This window comes from Hibiscus syriacus, unplaced genomic scaffold (assembly GCF_006381635.1).
Source record: "Hibiscus syriacus cultivar Baekdansim isolate YM2019G1 unplaced genomic scaffold, ASM638163v2 tig00116997_pilon, whole genome shotgun sequence".
In the NCBI taxonomy this organism is placed as follows: domain Eukaryota; kingdom Viridiplantae; phylum Streptophyta; class Magnoliopsida; order Malvales; family Malvaceae; genus Hibiscus; species Hibiscus syriacus.
The window spans coordinates 802,837-828,527 of NW_024063513.1; the positions used below are offsets into that span (position 1 = coordinate 802,837).

General features: G+C 35.0%; 1 protein-coding gene and 2 pseudogenes across 1 annotated transcript; all 3 read left to right on the forward strand.

The window, feature by feature from the left end:
- Positions 1-679: 679 nt before the first annotated feature.
- Positions 680-2,336, forward strand: LOC120193829 (annotated as a pseudogene).
- A 2,718-nt stretch (positions 2,337-5,054) lies between these two features.
- LOC120194236 lies at positions 5,055-8,802 on the forward strand (annotated as a pseudogene).
- A 6,659-nt stretch (positions 8,803-15,461) lies between these two features.
- On the forward strand, positions 15,462-17,367 carry LOC120194406 (G-type lectin S-receptor-like serine/threonine-protein kinase LECRK4). The gene is made up of 2 exons (XM_039196716.1): positions 15,462-17,011; positions 17,189-17,367. Exons 1-2 carry the CDS (start codon positions 15,505-15,507, stop codon positions 17,218-17,220), a joined length of 1,539 nt encoding a protein of 512 aa, XP_039052647.1. The 5' UTR covers positions 15,462-15,504; the 3' UTR covers positions 17,221-17,367.
- Positions 17,368-25,691: the final 8,324 nt, after the last annotated feature.

The window sequence follows — 25,691 nt, forward strand, 5'->3', positions numbered from 1 at the left end:
ATGAAAAATGTAACTATTTTTTTTTTGAAATTATAATTAAATGACTTGGCGAGACAAATTGCGAGCTACTCGAGATCGACTCAGTCAAAACTTGGATAAATATTCAACTCGAACTCAAACTCGAGCTCGATTTGAGTTCTTAACGAGTTGAAACGAGCTACTTGATATTTGACTCGAGAAACTTGTGAGTAGTTCGAAAATATATTATATTAAGATTTTAAATTTTTTAAAATAAATTATTAATAATATTAACATTTAATGTTTTTTTAATGCAATATAGAGTTTTCATGTATTTAAGGTTCATGTTCGAATTTAGATTTGAGACCTCAATCGAATTAAGTTTAAGAATTTTTTTCGTTTCTAGCTTTTAAGAGCTTTAGTTTAGTTTTTTCGAGCTTCAGTTCGTGATTTTAAATTCGAGTTGAGCTTAAAAATGTTAGACTCGCGAGTTTTCTTGTCGATTCAAACTTCATTTTAAAATTTTTGAGTCGAATTGAACTCAACAATAACTCATTTACAACCCTACTTGTTGTTTACCTTTAACTAAATTTATTTCTTGAAATTAATAAATTAAATTTTACAACCTGTCAAACAAATTCCGCCCAACAAACAAGTAATGTAAAACTTTCAATCATGGGCATTGGGTAGTATTCTAGTCGTCCAATAACAGTTAAATTCCCACCTCTCGTATCAAATTTCTACATCTCGTTCCTTCTTATTTTCTTTTTCCTCCTCCTTAAAGCTACGAACGCAAACACGCATTCTACTTCATTCCCTCGTTTTGCTTTTTCCCGGATTCTATTCCCAATATTTCCCTTCAGCTCTCTCCAAAAATGTCAAACTACGAAGTGGATTATCCCACTGTTGAAACCCCTGATAATGTGAATCTGAGTGCAAGAATTTTCAAACCAAAAGACGAGATCAAAGACAGCTTAGTGGTAGTCCTTGTCCAATGTCATAGCTGTCTGCAATTGGGTTTCTGAAAATCTTTCTTCTCATAGAATCTTGTTGGTGGGTTCTTCCGCAGGTATATTAGAATCATTCATCCATTTTTTTGCGAGTTTCTTTGATTTTGGCATGGAGAAGTATTGTTGGGTTTTGGGTAGTAATTAGATTTTTCGTTTAAAATTAGATCCCATTTCATAATTTACTTTGAAAGGAAGAAAAGACAACATTGAAATTTGGGGTGAATTTGGATGGAAGTTCCATTTCGGAGATCACAAGGGGAATTTTTGCTTTTAGGGTTATAAATTATTTCAGTGCTATTTGTCGACAAAAAAATTACTATCTTCCCTCTCCCCCGCCGTTTCTAAATCATAATGATGACATTCTGAATTACTTCTGATCTTGTTTAAGTTAGTAGTTGTTTCCAGATTTTATAATCAGTACCTGAAAATTTTCCGGATGTGTGATGAGTAGGTAGATGCTAGAGGTTGTCGAAGGAATTTATTTGCTGGAGACTGTATTCTTCTTGTTGGTTTTCTTTTCCCTAATAAATCTCAAAAATGTTTATGGATATGATACATAAACTTTGATATGTTATAATTATGCATATAAAACTTTAATTTTTATATATTTGTAAAAATGAAAATTTGATCTTGCTTCAGTTGTACATATTTTCCAACATGAATGTCGGAATTTGTGTAAGATATGAAAAGTTGGAGCATTATGAGTAGACATAGTAACAATGATCAAAGGATTTGCCCCTCGGATATTTTGAAATAAGAATAGAAACATCAGAAATAGATTCATGACTTCTCTTTTTGCATTGTGTGTTGGGAAGTGCGGGGGCGGATGCCTGAGCCTAAGGCAATGCGAAGAACACTGTTTGCCCGAGCCTTGTGACTTTCCTGCATCATTCATTATTTGGTTTGTTATTGCCTTTTGTAGGGGCGCCAATAGCAGGGTCTGTAGTGGATCAAGTAGAGCAAGTTGTGGGCTATGTAAGTCTGGGATACCCTTTTGGGATGATGGCCTCAATCCTTTTTGGAAGACACCACAAAGCCATCCTGGGATCCTCGAAACCCAAACTCTTCGTCATGGGAACTCGGGACGGATTCACGAGTGTCAAACAGCTCGAGAATAAGCTCAAGTCTGCCGCGGGACACAACGAAACACATCTGATAGAAGGAGTTAGCCACTTTGAAATGGAAGGCCCTGCTTATGATGCTGCCATGGTTGAACTTATCCTCAAATTCATCGACTCATTGGGGGACAAGCAGCCTGTTCTTTAAACACCAGTGTTTGATGAATTGCCATGAAATTTGCTTCCTTAAACTCTACTTGTTCTGTAGAAAACGATGCTGATTATAAATATATATTATTTTGTGTATTTTCCGGAACTTAAACCTTTGGTTTCCACTGAATTTGGCTGCAAACAAAATGAATTAAAATTTTTACATAGTAACGGAGATTCACCAGTAATATTTTAAAACTTTATACAGAATATATTCCCAATCTACAGTTAGATAGTGAAAGGGGCGAACGGCAATTACTTAACAAGTTAAATAGTGAAACGGGCTTAAGACACAAGCTATGCTATACAAGTTAATTTGAACCCTTGCTTTCTTTCTTATTAGAAGGGGAATGAGAGGACAAGTGGACAACATTAAATAATAGGAAACTTGTATACCTTTGTGACAGGCAGAGGTGGATCCGGGGAGTGAACGGGGCGGTCATCCTCTAAAATTTTAAATTTATCATATATTTTAGATTTTTTATGTATATTTTATTAAAAATATATTTTTACCCTACTGAAATTTTATGAGTTCAAATTCACCCTACTAAAATTTTATGAGTTCAAATTCGTCCCACTTAAAATCTTGAGTCTATCCCTAGTGACAGGTGAACTGAACATCCAAAACCTACGATTATGTTATACAATAAAAGATTGTGCTTCCATATTTTAACTATTAATCTATGACATGATTATATGTAATTAGTTATTACCACATTCACCGTCAGATGCACATTCAAGCCTCGCAATTGCATCAACTAGGGCTTGTCCATGCTCCTGCAATTACAATATCAAATCTCTAAATTCTAATCAGATTGTTATCTCAAGTCTTGATTGTATTATTTGTAAGTCGTAATGCAGTTGTTCGTATCTTTTGTTGATAAAAAATTTAATTAGTCATTGCATGAGATTTTGTGGCTATAATATTAGTTTTAAATTTTATTTTCAATCACACAATATTAAATTACTAATCGCGCAAAACATTACATTGATTCTAACGGGGAATTTATCAAAGCGTAGATTAATTAGGGACCGCAACGGGTCGGGTTTTTGTTCAACCGACCGATCAAAAAATATGCATCCTCCACCTGAACCCTATCCAACTCAAAAGTTTTATATCTTCCACCCCACCCGTCTCCACCCGAAAAGATATACCCTCCATCCAACTCAAATCCAATCCAAATTTTTAGAGCATAAATCTACTCGACCTAATATAAACTAATGTCTTAATTAAAAATAATAAAAATTTTAAGAAAATTACATTATTATCCTCGGGTTGGAGTTTTTTCACTTTCCATCTGAATCCGACCTGACCCAACATCACCTCTTAAAAAAATCTGACCCGACTCAATCCAAACCCGATTTTTTTTAAAATCTGATTTTAACGAATTAGGTAGAGTCAGAATCCGTCATATTCGGGTTAAATTGTCATCCTAATGATATTCGACAAATGGATAGATGATAGTCTAATGATAGAGTAAATTTTGGGATTAATAATTTTAAAATATATTTTGAAGTTTTAAGAATGTTTTTTATTTTATAAAAATAGCTTTTTAAAAACAATAATACTTTTAAATATTTTTTCAAATATATTTTTGTTTAAAAGTTTAAAAATAAGGTTAACTATATAATTGATCACTTAAGTATTTAGATCTTTTACTTTTACCATCGATATTTCAATTTTGTCAATCAGACCACTTAACTATTTACTTGTATTCAATCAAACCACTTGTCGTTAATGTCTAACAGAAATGTTGATGCGACAGTTAATAAAATCGATATAATTATACATTTAGTCTTCAATATTTATACATTCTATCAATTTAATCCTAAAATAAATTTAATTCAATAAATTTAAGCCACCAATTAGATGGTGATAGGTGTCACCATTAGATTAAAATATTTTTTCTATAATTTAAATTTATTTAATTTATATATTTGTATTCCAACCAAATAATGACACTGTCACCATCCGGTTAAAGGAAAATCAAATGAGAGAAAAAAAGTCAATGTTGAGAATTGTACATAGATTTATATATATATATATTATAAATTGTTTTACACAATATTAAAATAAAAATTAAATTTCAGATTTATATAATTTTAAAATAAATTTATTTTATTTTGATATATTCTCACCTAATTTAATCATCACTTAATTATTTGATTAATTCATCTTAATCTCTACAGAGATTATCAACACTTGCACACTCTAACAAAGTCGCTGACAATTGTCGACTATTTTTATAATATATATTTTTTTATTTTTTTTAAATAATTAGTATTTTTAATAAAAAAATATGGTATTGTGCAATTAATAACACAAACTTTGAGCTTGGTTTAGTAGGCCTCGGGTTCAATTCCTCCCTCCCCCTCAAATGCTTCCTTTGTTCTTTAGCCATTAATTTCCATTTGATTTTCCTTTAACTAGATGGACACAACATGTCACATTTTAATTTAATAGAAAAATTATTTAATTAAATAAATTAAAATTAATAAAAAATTTAATTAAATAAATTAAAACTAATAAAAATTTCTCCAACTATAAATATATCAACGGTAAATAATCTGATTGAATAAATTAAATAATTAAGTTATGTCCTACGCCTGTTCGATGATTTTGTAATAAATTAAGCATAAAAATAATAATTTTAAAATATTAAACATCTAATGAAAATAAAAAAATTTAAATGTTTAAAATGAAAAAATATAACTTAAATAATTTTTATTTAAATTTAAAAAAAACAAATACATAAAAAAAAGAACAACAATATTTCTTTTTAAAAATTTTGGAAAAATTTATGATATAAATTCAGAAATGTCCCAAAAACTCATCGACTCTCAGCTTCTTCTTCCTCTTTCATTATCTTTGCCTTTGCTTCTTCCTCCGCTCTTATTTCTCATCCATTCTTCTCTCGAACATCGCTTCCCCTGCACGCCGCGTTTAGATCGGCGGAAGCCTTCGTATGGACTCGTTCTCACCCGACCCTCCCTCCTCCCTCTCCCTCGATCCCGTTCAGTTTGAAAAATCAAAGCTTCAGAGAACAAGGTGACGATCACATAAACAAAGAAAATAAAAATAAAAACGTTAAATTGAGCCTTTAAGATCTCAATTGGGATCATTCATTCGTCAGAGAACTCCCCGGGGACGCTCAAAGCGACTCTTTTCCTCGTCAGGTTTAATTTCTTCCGTTTTAAAATTCTTTTTCATGTTCTAGTTTCATTCATACGGTTTTGTATTTTCCATGTTCCAAAAATGAAATGTAAACAATACTATTAATATAAATTTCATTTTTAGAATTTTTAACATATAAGAAATTATATTTATGCGGTTTGAAGTGCGAGGAACTAAAATGTATATTTGATTTGTATAATTTGGAATATACATTTTTTAAAAAGGTTTTCTGATGATTTTTCAGGTTTTACATGCATGTTATACAAAGGTTTTTCCATCAGCTGAAGTAGAGAATCCGGAGCTTGTATTTTGGTCAGATTCAGTGGCTGACTTGCTTGATTTGGATCATAAGGAGTAAGCATTGCACTACACTGGGTTTGTCCTTAAGAAAATACTAGCGAATGAAGGGTGATGGATATCTGAGTAATCTGTATTTAGACTTGCTATAGGTATTAGATGTAATTCATGAAATGTCAGTCGAGTCCTAATGTTTTTGATTTTTTGTTGTTATCATGAGTGTGTACGGGACCTTGGATTGTCTTTGGTATATTACTTGATTATAATCAAACCTGTTAGATGTGATTATAATTTTTTGTCAAATATACTATATGGATTGGATTATGAAAAATAAGACGAGGGAATTTTGTATTTTTGTTATGCATGCACCAAAATAAGAAGAAAAAAAAGTACTATTTACTTATCAACTTTGCCTTGTTTTACCAAATATACTATATTATTAAAAAAATATTTATATGATTATAGATTAATTCGTTGTCCACAATCTTGAGAATTGTGTCTTTCATGCCTTGGCTTTGATTTTTACTTACTTCCGTTTTCTGTATCCCCTTGTATCATTGTATGTTGCATTGTGTTGGGCAAGTGATTAACCTTACAGCTCTTTTTCGGAGTTGCAGATTTGAAAGACCAGATTTTCCCATTAAGTTTTCCAGGGCTTCTCCTTTGGCAGGAGTTTAAGTATTTGTCTCGAGCTCTTTCATAAATTACTATCAGACATCAGTTTCTTTATCATTTATTATCCCTTGGGTCTTCATTGATGTTCCCTCTGACAGGGTGCCATATGCTCGATGTTACGGAGGACATCAGTTTAGCACATGGGCTGGCCAACTGGGTGATGGCCGTGCTATTACTATTGGGGAGATTCTGAATTCTAGGCTAGAAATGTGGGAATTGCAGCTTAAAGGAGCTGGGAAGACTCCATACAGTCGATCTGCAGATGGGCTTGCAGTTTTACGAAGTAGCATCCGTGAATTTATTTGCAGTGAAGCAATGCATTTTCTAGGAATCTCAACTACTCGTGCTCTTTGCCTTGTGACCACTGGAAAACTTGTTACTCGAGACATGTTTTATGAGTATGCTAACTGGGTTTTTAATTTAAGATAACCATGGGTTAACTAGGCATACAATGTGTATTGAGGGGTGTGTTCTTAGTTATAATTGTTTACATCTACTAAAGTGGCAATCCAAAGGAAGTGCCTGGTGCAATTGTTTGCAGAGTTGCGCAGTCCTTTCTGCATTTTGGTTCATTCCAAATACATGCTTCTAGGGGAGAAGAGGACCTTGGTATTGTTCGTGCTTTGGCAGACTATGCCATCATACATCACTTTCCTCATATTGAGAACATTAGTAAAAGTGAGAGCTTATCTTTTAGCACCGGTGATGCCGATCAATTGGTTGTGGATTTGACTTCAAACAAATATGCAGGTAAATATAAGGATCAATTATCATTTGTGGTATGAAGGGTAAATGTCATGAGCAATATGGAAGTTGTTTTGGCAAAATTAGATTGTATAGATGAAAACTCACTTTGTGAGCCAAGTCAGTCTCCCTTCTCTTCTTGTGCTTTCTGCGTTCTTTTAACGTTTATCACTTCTAGATTTCTTCTTTACTTCCTTAGTGGCCCTGAGAACATGATTGGAGAAAGTATCTAAAATTTCCATTGGTTCATATGGGGCACAATGCCCAAATCAGCATTCTTGGAGAAAGTTTGTTGCAGTGCACACTTGCGGATCTAGGCACTGAGCCAATGACATGTTTTCTCCTTTATTTGACAATGTTAGCATCACTCTGCTTGGTTTAAAACTTACTTTCGGGTCAATGAAGAAGAAACACTGATTATTTGTAAGCTTTATGTCTTCATAAAATTATACCTCCTTGTTAGTTGTTACCGACTCAGGAAACATAGATTTAGTTTGAAAGCATGAACCTCGGAAGAATTTGAATTAATTAGTTGTTATTATTATTGTTGTGAATCAGGATTAGTAGTTTTCTTGTGTATGCCTTAGTCGTTGAGCGTGTTTGTCCATAAGCTAGTAAATTTCATGATTTTGTGGTAATTGTTCCTAGTTTTCACTTGTTTCTTGTTCATATCCAGCATGGATAGTGGAGATTGCTGAGCGCACTGCTTCTTTGGTTGCTAGATGACTGGGAGTTAGCTTTACTCATGGTGTGCTAAACACTGACAACACGAGCATTTTAGGTCTCACCATTGATTATGGTCCTTTCGGATTTTTAGATGCTTTTGATCCAAGTTACACACCGAATACTACAGATCTTCCTGGGAGAAGATACTGTTTTGGAAATCAGCCTGATATTTACTTGTGGAATATTACACAATTTGCCTCCAGTTTGATGGCTGCACATCTGATTAGTGATAAAGAAGCTAGTTACGCCATAGAAAGGTATGTCCGGTTGAGTTATCTTCCCACTGTAATAGTAAGTTATTCCATGGTAGATCATTAATACATTGTTTTTGCTGCAGGTATGGAACACAATTTATGGATGAATATCAAGCTATAATGAGCCGAAAGCTTGGTCTCCAATAGTACAGTAAACAGCTTGTCAATAAACTTCTTAATAATTTGGCTGTTGATAAAGTGGATTACACGAACTTCTTTCATTCACTTTCCAAAATCAAAGCAGATCCCAACATTCCAGAAAGATCAGTTGTTGGTTCCACTGAAGGCTGTTCTGCTAGATATCGGCAAGGAACGTAAGGATGCATGGGCCAGTTGGGTGCAATTCTACATAAAAGAGGTACAATAGGTATTTGGTCACTAATTTCACTAATGTGTATTGACTGCTGAAATCTTACAAAACGTCCTTCTTTATTCAGCTTGTTGCCAGTGGCATCTCAGATGAGGATAGGAAAACTTCAATGGACTCGGTGAACCCTAAATATGTTATGAGGAACTACCTATTCCAGAGTGCAATCGATGCAGCCGAACTCGGTGATTTTGGAGAGGTCCGAAGGCTGCTTAAAGTAATGAATATGCCTTATGATGAGCAACCGGGAATGGAAAAATATGCTCGTTTGCCGCCAGCATGGGCTTATCGGCCTGGTGTGTGTATGCTATCTCTTCATGAGTATTAATTGGTTATGTTATAGAGAACTTTCACAAATAGCAAAGTGGAGGGAATATTTTTATTACCTTTTTAGTCCTACAACAAAGCGTTATAGCGTTTTTTTTTACCTTTGTTGCGTCATCCAGTGATGAGGGTTTTTACACGATCAGTATGCTATGCATTGTTTATGTCTTTATCTATTTTCTCATCTGTTGTAATAGAAAGATATATAGTTGAGAAATGAAATGATTGGATGGAAATTATTATTATTATTTGAAAGAGAATTCACCGATCAAAAGATTAGTAGCATCTTGCATTACAATTTTATTACAGCAGTTTAAATGATTTAAAATAAAAACATTTAATCTTAAGTTAATTAAACTTGAGGGCTTTCTTAAAATCAAAACTAAAAATTATTCAAAACGACCGTAGATGTGATAATTTTTCAAGGTTCGATTTTCCGACAAAATAAAACTCATTAAACAGTATATAAAATAAATAATATAATTTTTTAATAAATCTAGTGCGAATACAAGATATTATATGTTCAAATATAACTATCAATCATTTCATAAAGAATGCTCATATCTCTGGTATACCCGATGCTTGAGATAACAATAAGTCCCTTAACCACCGAAATCACTTGATTCGTGCATAACTTTCTCTTGCCCCGTTTCGTCTTCCTTCACCGAAATCACTGTTGCATGTCAAACTACTGAAACAAGGACCGAATGATGAGGGGTTGAAGAAGTTGCATGCAGGAGAAACCAATTCATCAAAGTAATCAGCCTTTCTTTTTTTCATTTGTGGGGACTGGAGTTGATGAAACATGTTTACCATTGTACTCCCTCTATTTTTTTTTTGGATATTTACATGGAGTAATTAACGAAGTGCGATCAGCAGAGTTGAGCTCCCATCACTTGAAATTTTTTAAAGTCAGGCTAATGAAGCTGACGAAGGCAATGGAACTTGTCTCTCCACCGATCACTCTCGATTAATTTCCTTATATACCACACAGTTTCTATACGAAATATTCTTTTTTGTTTTCATTTTATAAAGTGACGGATCTAGAGATATTTTTTTAGATAGGCATACATATGTTTACAACACAAATTTTTTGAAAGGTATGATATGAGCACAAATAAAATTTTAGGATAAACACTATCAATAAAATATATAATTAGTCAAAGAAAATTCAAAGTTACTCACCCTCAAGAAGCCACGGATCTGCCACTGATTCTATATACCTTTGAATTATTTGTAATGCCCCGGATCTCAGGTTAGGAGTTTTGGGCTAACCCGAGATGGACCTTGAATTAATTCCTTAGCTTATAGGAAATTTTGATCAAAGTTGGAATGGTTTTGGGCTTGGATTAAGCCCATTAGAGATCAAAAAGGGTGTTTTTAGTTTGCCACCAAGATTAGGAGGACCAAGGGAGTAATTATACCATTGTTAAAAAATAAATGTAACACCCTGAATCACATGTTAGTAGTTCGGGTCAACTCGAGATCCAAAATTGAGTCCAAAAGACTTTATAAATCAGTTGGACCAAGTTTAGTGTTAGTGGACTTGTGTTGGGCCTAAAAGTTTGGGTGATAGGTGATTAGTGTTTTATGTAAAAGAAAGTAGAGGGGCTAATAGTGCAATTTTCCCTTATTATTTTAAAGCTGAAAACACTCTCCTTTTTTATATCATGATTACGTGAAACCACCCCACCATTTTCTCACCAAACACTCATTTCTTCTTCATCATCTTTTTTCTTTTCTTCTTATTTTCTTAAGTGCAAAATTTTAAAGATTCATGCTTAGTTTGTTGTAGCCAAGGTAAGAATGTTTCTCTTCATCCTTCAAGCTTTGTTTTAGGATCTATTTTGTAAGTTATAGAATTTGTTTTCAAAAATGGGTTTTTCTTGAAGGTAAGGTAAATCCTAGTTGATTCAAGTGGAGTTTAACAACAAAAAGGCTAGGTAACACACTTATAGCTTTCTCATACCAAGTGTAGATCATGAAAAGTTAAGGTGTGTTAAAAAGTTAAGTTTAAAGCATGTTTAGCAATTTATATGGTAGATTGTTCATTTGATGTTATAAGCATGATATAAAGCCTTATTTATGCTCCTTATATTCACCTAAAACTTTAAGCATGTTTGGGGACCTCACTAAGGTCTTTGAGATTGAGAAATAGAGTTTTTGTACTTGTTTTATGACTTCTGCAGGTAAATTATCGATATTTGTTCTTCGTTTTGGGCAAATTCGTGAGTTTCTGGGCAAGAATATCGATACTCTTTCAAGAGTATCGAAACTTTGGGTCATAGTTTCGAAATTCATAGAAAGTTTCGAAATGGGCAGAATAGAATGTTTAAAAGTATCAGTACTTATATAAAAGTATCAAAACTTTAGCAGGAGTATCGATACTCCAAGGATAGTATCAATACTTTCAGTCTGTTTTGAGCAATAAAGACAATTTTTGAGCGTTTTAGACTCGAGGTACTCCAACAGTTTAGTAATTCTTCTGATAAGACTACAAGTAAAAATGTTAATGCTATTTTCAAACGTAGAAACAAGTTAAAGTTAGGAGAAATAAAAAATAGCCTTGTTTGAATGCTCGAGAAAACGACCATGACACATGAGTTTCTTTAGAAAAGCTAACAGAGTAGACAATATAGATTCAGTCCGAATATCCTTAAGTAAGGCCGAGGCCCTTCTGACCAACTATGTTTACCGAGGCCTTAACACTCTTTAGAAGAAATGGTGGGTTAGTCAGGGGTATGGTTTCCGATGCAAAGATTTTTGGGGGGGCATATCCAGGGTAGACTAGAGGGGTGTGTAAGCTCCGTGATGCAGAACCCTCAGCCGCACCATGATGTCTACCATAACTTAGAGAGTGAGTATTCGAGAATACTCACTAAAGCAATTTTAAAGCAGAATAGCCTGGGCGCAAGGTCTAACACTTTAGGAGCGGGCTAGTAGAACATAAAAGATAGTAGAATTGATAGCAGTAAACTTTATAGCTTGAGCTTTTCAGTGATGCAGTTAGTATGTTTTAGCCGTTAGTGTGGCTCTGAGCTAGTTAGCTCAGCCTTCGGATGTTTCTGTGGGCATGTTAGTAGATCAAGTAGTTGGGAAGTAGTAGATAAACCAAGGTCCAGACAAGTCTAGTGCATATCAGATGTACATCTCAGCGTTTTTATTGGGCATGTATATTTGTAAACATTATTGTCCAGTTGAGTCACAGATTAAGTCAAGTTGGTCTGTAATATTTTTGAAGTGTAAATATTTTATTTTGGAGTTCCTCAGTGAAAAGATGACTTTTTTTTTTAATTATAATTTCAGTTTATTTTATGGTTGGTTATAATGGTCATTTTAAAACATGAGAAATTAATTTTAAAGTTGGTTAGCCACTTCGATGGTTCCATGTGACATCCTATACCGTTCGGATATGTGTCGTACTAGTCTAGAGTGTTACAATAAAGATGAAAACCAATTAAAAATTGGTGATCCACGTCTGATTCCTTCAACCTTCTTTTTCTTCAAACTTATCTTTTTCTCTTCCTATGCATTTTCTTCTTTCCTCTTATAATTAAAGTAAATGTGGAATCTTTGTAGCATTTCAGACCCCAATCAACAGTTTAGAGGTAAGAATCATAACCATCATCTCCCAATCTTCAATTCAACCCTTCCTTTGCAAAGTTTGGCCATGGTAGCCAAAAATGAGTTTTTGTGGGAGTTTATCAAACCAATAGATTTTCATCCATTTTCAAAGATTTGTAGGCTGAGGAAATGCTTTTAAAGCTTCATAAACCTCAATATTCATCTAGTGACCCTCATTATTTGATTCTTGCTTAGTGAGAGAGGTTGGTGAAAGCTCTCAAGCTAGTGAGAAGGAGAAACTTACTTTAGGTTGAACTTTGAGCACTCCCAGCAGACTAAACACTCATGTAACTCACTCCTAACTCCTCTATACCAAATGTAGCTAATTTAGAAGAGTTTTGATAGATTTCATAAGCTTGAAGCATGTCATGGTAGATTGCATCATTCTGAGTGATTTCAATATGTTTACAGACTATTTATGACCATTAACATCACATAACAATTGGGGACCCCAATGGAGTATTTAAGTATGAAAAGATAGGTTTTTTATGCCAAAATAGAGCCCCTAGTAGCGGTGGTATCGATACTATAAGAACAATATCGATACTATTCTTTAGTTAGGCAAAAACAAGACGCTTTTAAAGGGTCAATATCGATACTCATTCTTTGAGTATCGATACCAAGGAAGGAGTATCGATACTCCCATAGGGGTATCGATACTGGGGTATTTTTCAAAATATAAAACCAAAGTTTAGTATCGATACTCAGTCAAGTATAGATACCCCAACACCAGAGTATCGATACTCATATTTGAGGGTATCTTAGAAAGGCTAGAGGGGCGTGTGAGCTCCAAGATTCAGAACCTGTGCCATCATCTATCTCATTTAGTGAATACATATATTATTGTACAATTATTAGTGAGGCAATGAACTCGTAAGCTCAGCGTTCGAAATGTGTTTTCACTCGCAGGTTCTTAGGGATAGTTCGTGGGGAAATCTTCATCGGAAATTCTAGTGCAGCAATTTCAGACCAGCAGATACCATCACAGTACGTCTTGAGTCATCTTTAGAAGACATGTACTATTTATGGACTCTTATGTATATTCAATCATAACTTTGATTTGTACTTGGTACTGTATTATTTTTGATACATTTTGGGAGCTCCCCGTCATTTTGTAAACTCAGATTATTACCACGTTTATTATTATTACCATGGATGGATCTGTTTCATTGATTATAAACAAATTTTAAAGAAAAATTTTGGGTCACTTTTTCGATAGTCCCGTATAATATTGTAATTCATAGATCTCTGGGTTGATTGGATTTGGGTGTTACATTATTGGTTTTGAAAATGCCATTTAACATAATAATTACATTTAAACTAAAGACAATATGTATAATTAATTATTAATTTTTTTATATTTTATATTTTTTGCAAAACAGATTCAAAATTACATTTAAATTTATTAATAGAATACAAATATAGCATTTTCTTAAAAACAGCCCTTTTTACCAAAATAAATTTAAAAAAACGAAAATTGAACATTCAAGTCAAGTCCGTGTGGAAAATTGCAAAATTTGAATAATTGACCAATTCGCTTTTAACTTCTTTCAAAGAACAGGAAAAGTAGTATTTATTATTATTATTATTATCAAGGAGGAGTCTTTAAATTTAAAGAATTTTATAAAATGAACATAAAAGTTATTTTTTTATTAATTTACAAGACAATTTCACACTATTTATATTTTTTAAAAGCTTAAAAAATTTGTGTCTAAATTTTATAATTATCAGATTTTGTCACAATTATAATACTATGTGGTAGAATATATATATATATATATATATATATATATATATATATATATATATATAAAGAATGATAATAAATAGAATAGTAGAAGATTTGAATTAAATTCTTTAATCTAGTATTAAACCTTTAAATAATACTTTTTAATTATATTAAAATATATTACTACTATATTTGTTATCGGTTAAATTTTTTAAATCTTTTGACAAAGCCAACTCAAATATACATTTACATTTTAATAATTTGAAGTGATTATAAGATAATATTTATTCATAATATCTTTTAATAATTGATAACATAAATATATTTTACAACACAGTTGAAACCTTAAGTGAAAATAATACCCTCTTCAACATCAAAATATACATCTATCATATTCTGCTGTTATCAATAATTTATATAGTGACAAATAATTTGCGCTAAAATTTACATTTGAAATCATTTATTGTCATGAGATAGAGACTTGCCCGTTTAAAGAGGGAAAGACTTGAGATTTTGTGAAAAGTCTAGTCTATGGTGGAAATATTGAAGGGGCGGTGGAACAATGACTTATGACTACATGGAAATTGCAAGGAATCATCACCGGTATTAATCTGGAGTAGAGTTGATTATCGAGAGAGTCGATCACGAATTAGGTAGTATTTGATTCGTGTTTATTAAAATTTTTTATTGTTCGATTCGACTCGTTGCTCGTTAAAAAATTTGTTGCTCAACTCGTGCTCGTTAGGCTCGTTACTTGACTCGTTGCTTGTTAAGCTCATCAAAATTTTTATCTTATATTAAAGGAGTTTACGAAACAAAAAATACATGTCTCGTTGTTTGTCTCATGCTCGTTACTTGTTTCGTTCCTCGTTAAGCTCATCAAAAAATTATTAAAAGAATGTATGAAACAAATTTAAAATCTAAACTTCAAAATAAAAATACACAAATTCATTAAAATAATAATTAGAGTTTAATTTTTGGATAGTAAAATAATTATTATTATTTAATAATCTAGTATTTTTATTAGAAAATTAATAGATTAATAATTTATCATCTATTAGTACATTAGTAAATTTTTTAATGAAATAATTTTTTTAAGATAACTAGTAAAAAATTATAAAAAAATTAATGAATTGTTTGCGAAATTATTGAGTCGAGTTTGATTTTGCTCAACTCATTAAAATCTCGAATCGAGTCAATCTAAAATGAACTTTTATTAACCAAATTAAATTCAAACTGCTCAATTTTCTTAAATGTTGTTTCCCCTTTTATATAACATAATCATGTATGCTTCTTTCTTTATTCTTAAATACGATCCATTGTTTTGTTTACTAAAATAATCTTAGAGCATTAATGGGTTTTGCTGCTTCAACTTCAACTACGTGTTTGTTGTTTCTTCTACTGCTTTTGCTTCCAGTCTCCGCCGTTGCTCAGACCAACAATGGAAGGGTAGAGGTGGGAGCATCTCTCACTGCAAATAACGACGCCTCTCCATGGCTTTCTCCTTCTGGGGATTTCGCATTTGGGTTTCACCAACATCAAAACGTCGGCGTTTTCTTGGTTTCGATATGGTTTGATAAGATACCTGGTACAACTAAAACCCTTGTCTGGTATGCATTCGAGAATGGCAGCCCTGTTCTTGCGCCGGCGGGGTCGGTGATCCAGTTAACTGGTAGAAATGGGCTGGTTTTACGTAATCCCAGAGGCGAGCAACTATGGAGATCGGATATAACCATGGATGAAGTTGGCTATGCTGTTATGAATGATACAGGCAATTTCGCGATTCGGAGTCGTAATTCAGACTTGTTATGGCAGAGCTTCGATCGACCTACTGATACCTTGTTGCCAACTCAGATAGTGGAGATCAATGGGAGGCTGTTTTCTCGACGAAGTGAGAACAACTTTTCACAAGGAAGGTTTCTGCTCAGTCTACAGGATGATGGGAATCTTGTTCTGAGCGCTGTAAATTTGCCTACTAATTTGGTTTATGATGGACCGTATTATAGTACCAGTACGAATGATGCTGCAAATTATTCCAACTCCGGTGAACGATTGATCTTCAACGAATCAGGCGAAGTGTATGTTTTGAGAAAGAACAATCGGAGATTCTCTCTCGCAACGGGAGCGACGCTTCTGACTCCGACAGCTGATTTCTATCAGAGGGCAACTCTCGATTTTGATGGCGTTTTTGCTCAGTATTATTATCCCAAGAGAAGCAGCGGTGAGGACCGAAAGTGGTCTACTGTTTGGTCTAAACCAGATAATATTTGTCTTCGAGTTGGGGATAAGGGTAGCGGCGCTTGTGGATTTAACAGCATATGCAGCTTAAACGAAAATGGAAGGCCAACTTGTACATGCCCACCAGGATTCTCTTTACTCGATCCAGATGATAAGTACGGTAGCTGCAAACAAGACGTTGAATTAAGCTGCAGAGATGATGGAGGAACGGCCGAGGAAGACCTGTATGATTTTAAAGTGCTAATAAACACCGATTGGCCAAGATCTGACTACGAGCAGTTCCAACCTTACAACGAGCAGGACTGCCAAACATCTTGTTTGCATGATTGTATGTGTGCCGTTGCCATCTTCAGAGAAGACAGCTGCTGGAAAAAGAAACTGCCGCTTTCCAATGGAAGGGAAGACAGTGGCGTTAATGGTAAGGCATTTATTAAAGTTGCCAAAGTCGACCCTACTCCACCATCAGTCCCTGATATTCCAGATCGCGTTGAAGAAAAGAAGCAAGGCACTTTGATCATCACTGGATCAATACTCTTGGGTACCTCTGTATTTGTAAACCTCGCCTTGGTTGCTGCATTTTGCCTTGGGGTTTTCTCCATTTACCAGAAAAAGTTCCCCATAAGTACTAACCAAGTTGGATTGGAAACAAAGATGAAGGTTTTCACTACAAAGAACTTGCAGAAGCTACAAATGATTTCAAGAAGAGCTCGGAAGAGGGGCCTTTGGTATTGTTTACAAAGGTGGTTGCTGCATTTTGCCTTGGGGTTTTCTCCATTTACCAGAAAAAGTTCCCCATAAGTACTAACCAAGTTGGATTGGAAACAAAGATGAAGGTTTTCACCTACAAAGAACTTGCAGAAGCTACAAATGATTTCAAGGAAGAGCTCGGAAGAGGGGCCTTTGGTATTGTTTACAAAGGAACAATAGGGACGAGTAGCGTGGCGGTGAAGAAATTAGATAGAGTGGTTCGGGAAGGAGACAGGGACAAAGAGTTCAAAACCGAGATCAATGTGATCGGGCAGACGCATCATAAGAATCTGGTTAAGTTACTAGGAGTTTGCGAAGAGGGAGAGAAACGCTTGCTGGTGTACGAGTTCTTAAGCAATGGCACTTTAGCCGATTACCTGTTCCAAAACACGAAGCCAAGTTGGAATCAAAGGACCCAAATTGCCATAGCAATTGCCAGAGGGCTTCTTTACCTACATGAAGAATGCAGCACACAGATCATCCATTGCGACATAAAGCCTCAAAACATACTTCTCGACGACTGGTACAATGCTCGGATATCCGACTTCGGGTTGTCCAAGCTTTTGATGATGGATCAAACTCATACTAAAACCACCATCAGAGGGACAAAAGGGTACGTGGCCCCTGAATGGTTCAGGAACTTGCCGGTAACCGCCAAGGTCGATGTCTACAGCTTCGGTGTGTTACTACTCGAGATCATTTGTTGTCGGAGAAGTGTCGTCGATGAGGAGAATGCAGGTACAGATGGAGATGACTTGATATTAACATATTGGGCTTATGACTGCTTCAATGAAGGAGCAATGGAGGACTTGATCGGAGACGACAAGGAGGCCATTAATGATGGAGAGAGCTTGGAGAGGTTGTTGATGACTGCCTTTTGGTGCATTCAAGAGGACCCTTATCAGAGACCCACAATGAGGAAGGTTACACAGATGCTTGAAGGAGCTGTCCAAGTGACCATTCCTCCAAATCCATTCCCATTTACCATCACTGCTACCCGAAGTTTCCTTTCTCAATCTCTCTTGTAGTATTTGTTCTTTTCTTTTGGTTGGTAAGGCCTTTCTTGCACACTTTTTTCTACCTAATTTGATTTTGGTTTTACATCTTACTGTATTATGAATTATAAAGGATTCTTAGTTTGGTTATTATGTTCTTTATCTGCAATAAACAATTTGGCATATGTACAACAAGCATACACAAATATAAATTTAAATAATAAAATATAAGCATTTATTTAAACCTTCCAAATTCAAGTATCAAGTAGTACATTAAATAGATTTTTGGCATTGAACCGGCAATAGGAGCAGCAACCGTAGTTGGCTGCAAGCACTATGACATGGTGGAAGATGGAGTAAAGAGGGGGGACAAACACTGAATGGACAAAATAGGAAATTAATTAGTAAGTAAATTCACATGGAAAAATAGCCTTCTTCTTGGAAAAACTTTCGAGATAATGTTCTCGAACAAATTATTTCACTAGATAATGCTCTCCCCAGATTAATTGCTCAAATAGGGTGAATTCCACAGTGGCCGTAGGTCGCCATGCCATCCGGGCGACTTACTACATGACTAGCCATGCACGTCCCCAAGCATAGGTCGCCATGCCCTCCGGGTGACCTTGTAGGTCGCCATGCACTCCCTCCTGCTCCTCGCGTGATTCCTCTTGCCCTAGGATGCCCTCGCATAGCTCGCTCGGATGGCCTAGGTCAGATGGCCTCGGATGCTCTCGCATAGCTTGCTCGGATGGCCTCGGATGCCCAGCGTGTTAGGACATGCATGACACATGCAATCTCTCTCATAGCTCGCCGGGAAGACATGGCGACCTAGTAGGTCGCCCGGATGGCGTGACGACCTACGACCAACACTGTAGATTTCACCCTATTTGAGCAATTAATCGGGGGAGTTCATTATGTTGTGAAATAATTTGTTCAAGAACATTATCTCGAAAGTTTTCCCTTCTTATATGATTGAATGGACCATATATGACATGTGCCAAGCGTCCTTAATTTCCCGTCATTCCAGACAAAGAGGACTGGAATTTTTGGCATTCCCTTCGGCGGCTATGGTACTTGAATTGTCAATTGAAATGGTGAATGCCTTACATCATTGGCTTAAAGAATAAACAGGTATAACAAAAAGAGAAAATAACCTCAGTGACCGAAAATGTCTTATAATATACGATTTTGATCAACTTTTTTTCGATTTGCCAAAATGACCAACAAAATCGCACGCATATTTTATTTTCAAATTCCAAACACGAATATTAATATATCCCGTAATCGCAACTCATAACCTAAAGAGAAAATAACCTCAGTGACCGAAAATGTCTTATAATATACGATTTTGACCAACTTTTTTTCGATTTGCCAAAATGACCAACAAAATCGCAATGCGATCTCCAATATCGCAAATCAGTTTCCAGATTCGCAACGCGATTTTGACTATCGCAATGCGAATATGTAAATCACAACGCGATTCTGACTATCGCAACGCGATAATACAAAATCACAATGCGATTTTCAAAGCGCCATTAGTATCGCAACACATATTTTATTTTTAAATTCTAAACACGAATATTAATATATCCCGTAATCGCAATTCATAACCTAAAACCCTAAATCACAACTCAGTCCCATCTCCATCTCTCACTCTCTACGGCGACATTTGTCCCCATCTCCGACGAAATTCATCCCCATCTCCGGCAAAATCCGTCTATCTCCATCTCTCAGAGCCACCCTCAGAATCATTCACGGTCATAAATGGAAAATCAACCAAATCAACCACCGAGGGTTAGATTTTTAATTATTTTTATTTTGAAATTTTTGCATTATTATTAGGTTTTTCATATTGAAATTGATGATAAGTTTACTGGTTAATATCATGTCTGTTTATTTACTGATTTATGTATTAATTTATTTTTAGCGGCCCGATAAGGTGGATGCTTTACGTCGGGTTTTTCTTGCACGACAAGGTTCACGCATCAGACGGCATGCACGTGCCATTACGTCTCCGTTCACCCCAATAATGCGAAGACTCCGTAAGAAGAAGCCCGACTCACCTGTCATCGTTCAAGAGGCCTCTCATATCGTTCAAGAGGCCCCTATCATCCCTCAAGAGTCCCTTCCCACCGTTCAAAAGGCCACTGTCATCGTTGAAGAGGTCCCTCCCACCATTCAAGAGCCCGATTCATACGGCGTAATATGTTGAATTATTGAGAAACCCTCTCACGTACCGGACATGATGGATGAGTGTTGGCTTTCGTATTAGTTACCGGCCAGTACCATTCCGGCAGATGAAGAGGAGAGGAGAAAACTACCGGAAACAATTCTGGATAATACCGTTTGGGCTAAGACCGCAGTTGATTTTTATCTACATGAGCGGAGCCAGGGGTGTTACGCGACATATACAAACTCACGATGATATGCATTTGTTGCTTGATCGGTCTTGGTGGGTGTGTTATTAGGGGTTGAAGACAATGGCTTTTCGATAGGGGGTAAGTCTTATATTTTTCTATATTCATTTTGATTAATTTTTTTTAAAATTTATGTATCACTAATATATGTTTTTTTTTGTAAACAACATTGATGTGTGTCACGTCTTCTAATAAGGAAAATGAGGAAAATAAAAAAAATACGCGATACAATTATGCTAACGTCTTCACGTAGTTCACTTGAAGAACAACGAGAAGAATCATATGTGTTGAGTAATGGACAAGCTAAACTTTATCCTGCATGGTAGGAGATCGATAATGTTAGTATTTATTTTTAAATATTTAAAGGTGTTCTCACGTCTTCTAATAATAAGGAAAATGAGGAAAAATTAAAAAAAATACGCGATATACAATTATGCTAACGTCTTTTCACGTAGTTCACTTGAAGAATCAACGAGAAGAATCATATGTGTTGAGTAATGGACAAGCTAAACTTTATCCTGCATGGTAGGAGATCGATAATGTTAGTATTTATTTTTTAAATATTTTAAAGGTGTTCATAAATAAGTACGCAATTGAATTATTACTTATGATTGTAGGTGTTTATCCCTGTTTTGGAACGTAATCATTGGATTCTCGTCGAGCTTCAGCTCCCATCCCTGAAGACAATAGTATATGACAACATGATAAATTACATATCATTGTTTGATTTGAGAGATATTATTAAGGGATGGAGCTCTCATTTGACTAAATTCTTGGATGCGATTAATTGGACTTATTCTGGAAACAAGAAGCCAAAGAAGTTCAATGTTACAGTTATCAGAGATGAGACCGCGCCCAACAAACGCAGGGAGCCAGAGGGGATTGTGGTCCTCTCGTATGCATGTGCTTGGAGCGGTTTGACGACAGGAAGTACACATTTTCTACCTCCCACCGATAGAGATAGAGGTGCAGTAGGCTTGTGGTTTCGGTATTTTATGGCTAGAGCGATATATGCGAGACGCTGCCTACCTGCATCCGCGTTATGAAAGTGTCCATAAACATCTGGTAAGTCAAATGCAAGTGTTGTTAAGTACCTAGAATTCAATAATTTGCTATTTGTTGGTTTTAGATGTGTAGAAAGTGTTGTTTGAGCAAATGTTTGGTTTCTGCAGGTTAATCCTGAAGTGAGCTGCGTGAAATTGATGTATGTGTGCATAAATAACTGTCTGAGGTACACTTTTTTTTATTGTTTAATTGATTCTTTAGTTGATTTTTGTTTAATTGATGAGGAAAATAAGAATTATTATTATTTTTTATTTAATTGATTTGTAAAAGTTGATTTGTAAAAATTGATTTGTTTAATTGATGTGTAAATAATTTTTATTTGTGCTTGTTTAATTGATTGAAATGTAAAAGTTGATTTGTTGATTTCAATCTGCATCATATTTGTTGATTTACAATACAACGTTTGCATTTAAAAATCACCTAAGTTAGTAGTCCCAAAAGGTGAAGCGGTTGTGATTGGGATTTTTGATTTTGATTGCTATTTGATTGCCTTTTGCTTGACACCATATGAGCTTTGGATTTGATGAGGATCTATATTTGGTAGAGGAAAAGATGATTGTGATGGCACTGGTGATCCACATGTCAACCTTGTATGACCACTTTCCTTGCACCGACTACATGTCGATCTCTTCTTCTCTTCACCCTTAGACGGTATACGATCGTGACTTTTGGTCGGCCAGGTAGCCTTGTCCATGGCTGGTAGCAAAACTGTTGTAAGTCATCTGGTATGTCCCACTCAGAAGGATGTGAAATAGGGTAGATAATCTCGGCATAAGTCTGTCGATATACTTCTGTAGTGTAGCAATCCATAGCGTATGCGCTGAATCATCTTGGTTTAGATGAAGAGCAACTTTTATAACATGGCCACACGGATAACCAGATGTTTGCCATTTCATACAACTACACGTCTTTGCATTTAGATCGACAAGCCCATTTAAGTTATTATCCAGTACTTCAACAAAGTGTTTGAACATGGTTCACTCTCCATGACGTTGACTTCACAACACGTTTCGTTATCTTTTTTCAGTCCATGGTGTAACACGATGTTCTAATGTTCCTGTAAATTTAAATAAATAATACTTAGTAAAATATATGATAGTTACAAATTTAAAGAAATACCTGCATGGTTTCTTTTCTTTAGTACCACTATTGAATAGAGGCTCGAAAAAACTCCATTACATAGTATGGGTAATTTCCGGGAATTACGACTTAGAGCGTTGATTGATTCTGCACTATTAGACGTCATGAAACCATATCTTGCTCAAGTTGATGTACTCTTGACCATCTTTCAAACCCGACATCTTCTAGTGTTTGAGCACACTGAGGCAAACACGTCTTAAACAATTTATATGCTTATTAAAATCCACTTCCTGATAAGCTTTTACAGCCTTCCAGTATGTCCATTTGTGATTTTTATACAGCAGACCTTGATTTTATATTTCTATACAAATGAACACCACAAAGTCCATAAAAAGCATCTGGGAAACACCTTCTAACAGCGTTGTCAATTGAGTTTGCCCTATCGGATATGATTGTCAGATTGCTAATAGGACCTATGCAATCCCTAAGATGTCCCATAAACCATGTCCATGAATCAGAGGTTTCAGATTTGCCAACCCCATAAGCTATTGGCAATATCCCATTGTTAGCGTCCATGACTACTGCTAATAAGTTTACTCCAAGGTATCGACCTTTCAAATATGCTCCGTCAACTATAATAATTGGGCACATGCAAGTAATAAACGAACGAATCTACAAAATAATATACACAAGAATATAATCATTTAAATGTGAAATGCATGTAAACAAAAATGAGTCAACAAAATTATATTGATTTACTATAATAAGTTTACTCCAAGGTATCGACCTTTCAAATATGCTCCGTCAACTATAATAATTGGGCACATGCAAGTAATAAACGAACGAATCTACAAAATAATATACACAAGAAATATAATCATTTAAATGTGAAATGCATGTAACTAACAAAAATGAGTCAACAAAATTATATTGATTTACTAACCGCAGCACCAATGGCGATAAACAGCAACTCAAAGCGTCCATCTCTATCTGTTTTGATATGAGTTACCGACCCAGGATTTTTCAGCTTTAAATTGTGACAATAAGCCGGCAGTTGGGCAAACGATGCTTCTGGCGACCCCCTCAACAATTCCAAGGCATAACATTTGGCTCTCCAAGCTTGAGAATATGAGATACTAATCTTGAACCGAGCATTCATGTCAGTCATAATTTCATGTCCCCGATATACCCTGCCATTCAAAAACATTAACTCAGCAAAAAAACCACCCAACACCTTTTTGTTTGTATGTCTATGGTGAGGAAAAACTTGAGTTCTTGAACATGTATGTTTATCAATAAAAGTCCTAACTTGAAATATTTCTCAATCTTTTATCCTCTTTGCAATTATATGCCACATACAGTTTTTGTCAATCATACACCTTGTTTCGAAACGATCTTTGCTTGATTTGTTAACTTTTAGTTGATAGCCATCTTCCACACATTTTGTATACAAAGCTATCTTCAAGTCTTCCTTTGTATCAAAACAATCATCTTTCTTGATACGAATATTTTTTGTGTAACAATCAACTGCTATCTTTACCAACTCTTCTTCCGGTATCTGAAGTAATTCTGGCATATTCCAGTTATACTCACGTGGTATTTTCTTCGGGGACTTTTCTTCGGGGATTTCTTCTTCTTCTTTTTCTTCTTCAGGGTTATATGAATTACATAATGGATGTTCAACATATTCATTCACATTCGTAACTTCCTCCTCATTATCATCAACAACATCTTCCTCGGCAGCGGCGGCTGTTCATCAAATTCGGGTATTGACCAATATCAAAATCATTACACGCAGGGTCTGTTTCTTCTGAAATCATCAAAATCCGAGTATTAACCAAGATCAAAGTCCGGGTATTGACCAAGATCAAATTTCGAATACTGACTAGTACTCACAATTTTTTCTGTTGGCTCATCATCGTCTAACTAGTCAATACGAAAACCGGAATTTGGTGCTGAAAGTTTATTGGGATTTGGATTAGGGAAAGGTTGTGGGTTTTGAGATTGTGTTTGGTATTGGAAATGTGGTGAAACAGAATTTGCTTGGTGATGAAATTATGGTGGAACCATTAAATTTTGAGCACCATAAACTAAGGTTGAAAAACTTAGTTGATTACTACCCGCTATTGACCCAACTTCACTACTTTTAGGTTCAACAAAATACAATGTAACATCATCTTGCGAAACACTAATGTAAGCAATGAATCGTTCAACATCTTCATTGTCGGTTAACAAATAAACTTTACATTTTCTTTGATAAGATAACCTAAATCCACTTAGGGACTCTAAATTCAATTTATTTGCAACACATAACATTAGAGTTTCATAAGTTAACTTTTTTAAAGATAGTTTTAGTTGAAGATTCATGGGTAAAAGCGTATATTGTAAAACACCATGAACATTCTCCCATGACCCTCCAAAACACAAATCTATCCCAACATGATCAACATTAGATGATTTCATTATTGTAAATTAATTTACTAAACAAACGAGCTGCGAAACTAAAACCTATTGTCGGATGGGGAATGATGTCGTTGGATATAGGAATGGATGTCGCCGGAGAGAGTGATAGATGGAGATGGAATGAGTTGCGATTTAGGGATTTAGGTTATGAGTTGTTGCTGCTGCGTAGTTATATACCCAAAACATTTGTGTTGCGAAACTAAAACCTGTTGTAAATTTGAAATTCAGTATTGCGATAGTCAAAATCGTATTGCGAATCTGGAAACTGATTTGGATACTGGAGATCGCGTTGCGATTTAGAGATCGCATTACGATTTTGTTGGTCATTTTGATAAATCAAAAAAAAAATTGATCAAAATCGTATATTATAAGACATTTTCAGTCACTAAAATTATTTTCTCTAACAAAAATTCCACTAGCCTTTTGCTATTTATCCAGTTCGAGGAAAGAAAACTCCACACCTTATCAGGGTTATAATGCTTAGCTTAGCGTCGGTCATTTTATCCCAAAAAAAAAATCACTTTGATTCTTCCCA

What these genes read in the sequence shown, in the direction of transcription:
- LOC120194406 (XM_039196716.1), top strand. Translation starts at nt 15,505, where the DNA reads ATGGGTTTTGCTGCTTCAACTTCAACTACGTGTTTGTTGTTTCTTCTA. An exon ending in CCAGAAAAAGTTCCCCATAA is followed by an intron (nt 17,012 to 17,188) that starts GTACTAACCAAG and finishes GTTCCCCATAAG; the next exon opens with TACTAACCAAGTTGGATTGG.